This window comes from Rhagoletis pomonella, unplaced genomic scaffold (assembly GCF_013731165.1).
Source record: "Rhagoletis pomonella isolate Grant_MI unplaced genomic scaffold, Rhpom_1.0 Rhpom_scaffold_02359, whole genome shotgun sequence".
Taxonomy (NCBI): Eukaryota; Metazoa; Arthropoda; class Insecta; order Diptera; family Tephritidae; genus Rhagoletis; species Rhagoletis pomonella.
Genome location: NW_023460913.1, coordinates 28,870 through 30,593, shown reverse-complemented (window position 1 = coordinate 30,593; position 1,724 = coordinate 28,870). Strand labels below are relative to the sequence as shown.

General features: G+C 33.8%; 1 protein-coding gene across 1 annotated transcript; it reads left to right on the top strand.

The window, feature by feature from the left end:
- Positions 1-299: 299 nt before the first annotated feature.
- LOC118753331 lies at positions 300-1,055 on the top strand (the record flags this gene model as incomplete). Its single annotated transcript, XM_036488204.1, has 1 exon — positions 300-1,055. A coding segment is annotated over one exon (756 nt), but the record flags the coding sequence as incomplete, so codon positions are not given.
- Positions 1,056-1,724: the final 669 nt, after the last annotated feature.

Below are 1,724 nucleotides of genomic sequence, written 5' to 3'. Positions count from 1 at the left end.
AGTTGAATACCTTTGACAATAGAAGAGGGGTTCCCCAGGGTGATGAGTTCTTGAATTATTTTTATCATAAAAATATGTGTTAGTCCTATTTAAAGTTATAGCTAACACAATTTCTTACAGGAGAATCGTTTATAAGTTTAAACTATAAATCCCGTCTATCAACGTCATCTGCCAGACTATATCAGAGGTGTGTGAAGCAATTTATGGGAAGTTGAAATCATCGTTTTTGCAGGTACATACATATGTATTTTATCAATAATATATACATTTTCATTATTATAAATACTTATTTTTTAAAGGTACCAAGTAATGCTTTAGAATGGGAACTCATATCCAAGGATTTTGCTATAAAATGGCCATTTCTAAACTGTCTGGGTGCTTTGGACGGAAAGCCCATTAACTTTCGAGTCTCGCGTACGCAAGGTGCTTTCTATCACAACTACAAGGGCACCAACAGCATAATTTTATTGGCTCTTGTTGATGCCGACTGCCGATTTTTATTTGTGGATGTAGGAACAAATGGACGTGCAAACGATGCCGGTGTGCTACAACGAAGTCCACTCAAACAAATTCTAAAAAACGAAGAAAGCTTGCCACGAGACTCCGCAGTGGGTAGAAGACGTAATTTGCCGTACGTCGTCGTAGCGGATGATGCTTTCCCTCTACAGAGACACATTATGAAACCGTATCCATATCATACGAACAACAAAAAGAAGCAAATATATAACTTACGTTTATCACGAGCAAGACACGTCGTAGAGCATGCTTTTGGCATACTTTGTAATAGATTCCGTGTTTTTTTAACAACTATGAACGTAAAGGTTGAGACAGTTGAAAAAATCACTTTGGCGTGCATCGTGCTTCACAATTTTCTCTTGCAAGCTGACCATAATTACATAAATTTCTATACTTCGAATAGCAGTACTACGCTGAGTGCTGCTTCAGATGGGCCATATAATCCACGTAAAGGAGAAGCTGAACGCATTAGACAGGAGTTTACTGAATATTTCTGCGAAGAAGGCAAATTAGAGTGGGTTAATCAGAAGTTGAATTAAAAATTATCGATTTTTCGAAAAACCTCTAAAATCTGCATATACACCCCATGTCAAAATTATAAGCGCATCACATATTGACAAGTTTCAATAATAAATTGTTTGTTATTTAATTCGAGTATTTAAAAAAATAGTTTCTTCTTTAACAAAATCCGTACTTGTATTAAGTTTCAAGTTTGTCAAAGAAGAAACTTTTTTTACTTGAATTAAATAAAAAACAATTTATTGTTGAAATTTGTCGACTAGCTCTAAAGTTTTGAAATAAACGTAAATTTGAACATTCGACTGTTTTAATAATTTGTATAGAGTAAAACATTAACAAAAAACAAAAAAGGTTAACATTAAATTCATAGCAAGGCGAATTAATATAAGGTGATAGCAGGAGTACAAAAACAAAAATTTACATGTATTTTGTTTTTGCTTTGGCGGCATAAACTGTCAAAATCTGTAACAGTGTGTGTAGAAATTCAAACAAAATTTTTTAATTTGATATCAGAGCCGTGCGGCGAAACACATACACAAAATCAGCTGAGCTAGTAACACCACCTTATATAAATTCGCCTTGATTCATAGCTTGTTTTTTAAAACAAAACAAATTTCGTTACTTGGCATTTCTGAGTGTTAAAAGGCACACGAGATCTTTAAAGTTATGTCGACATCATTAAAAAGTTT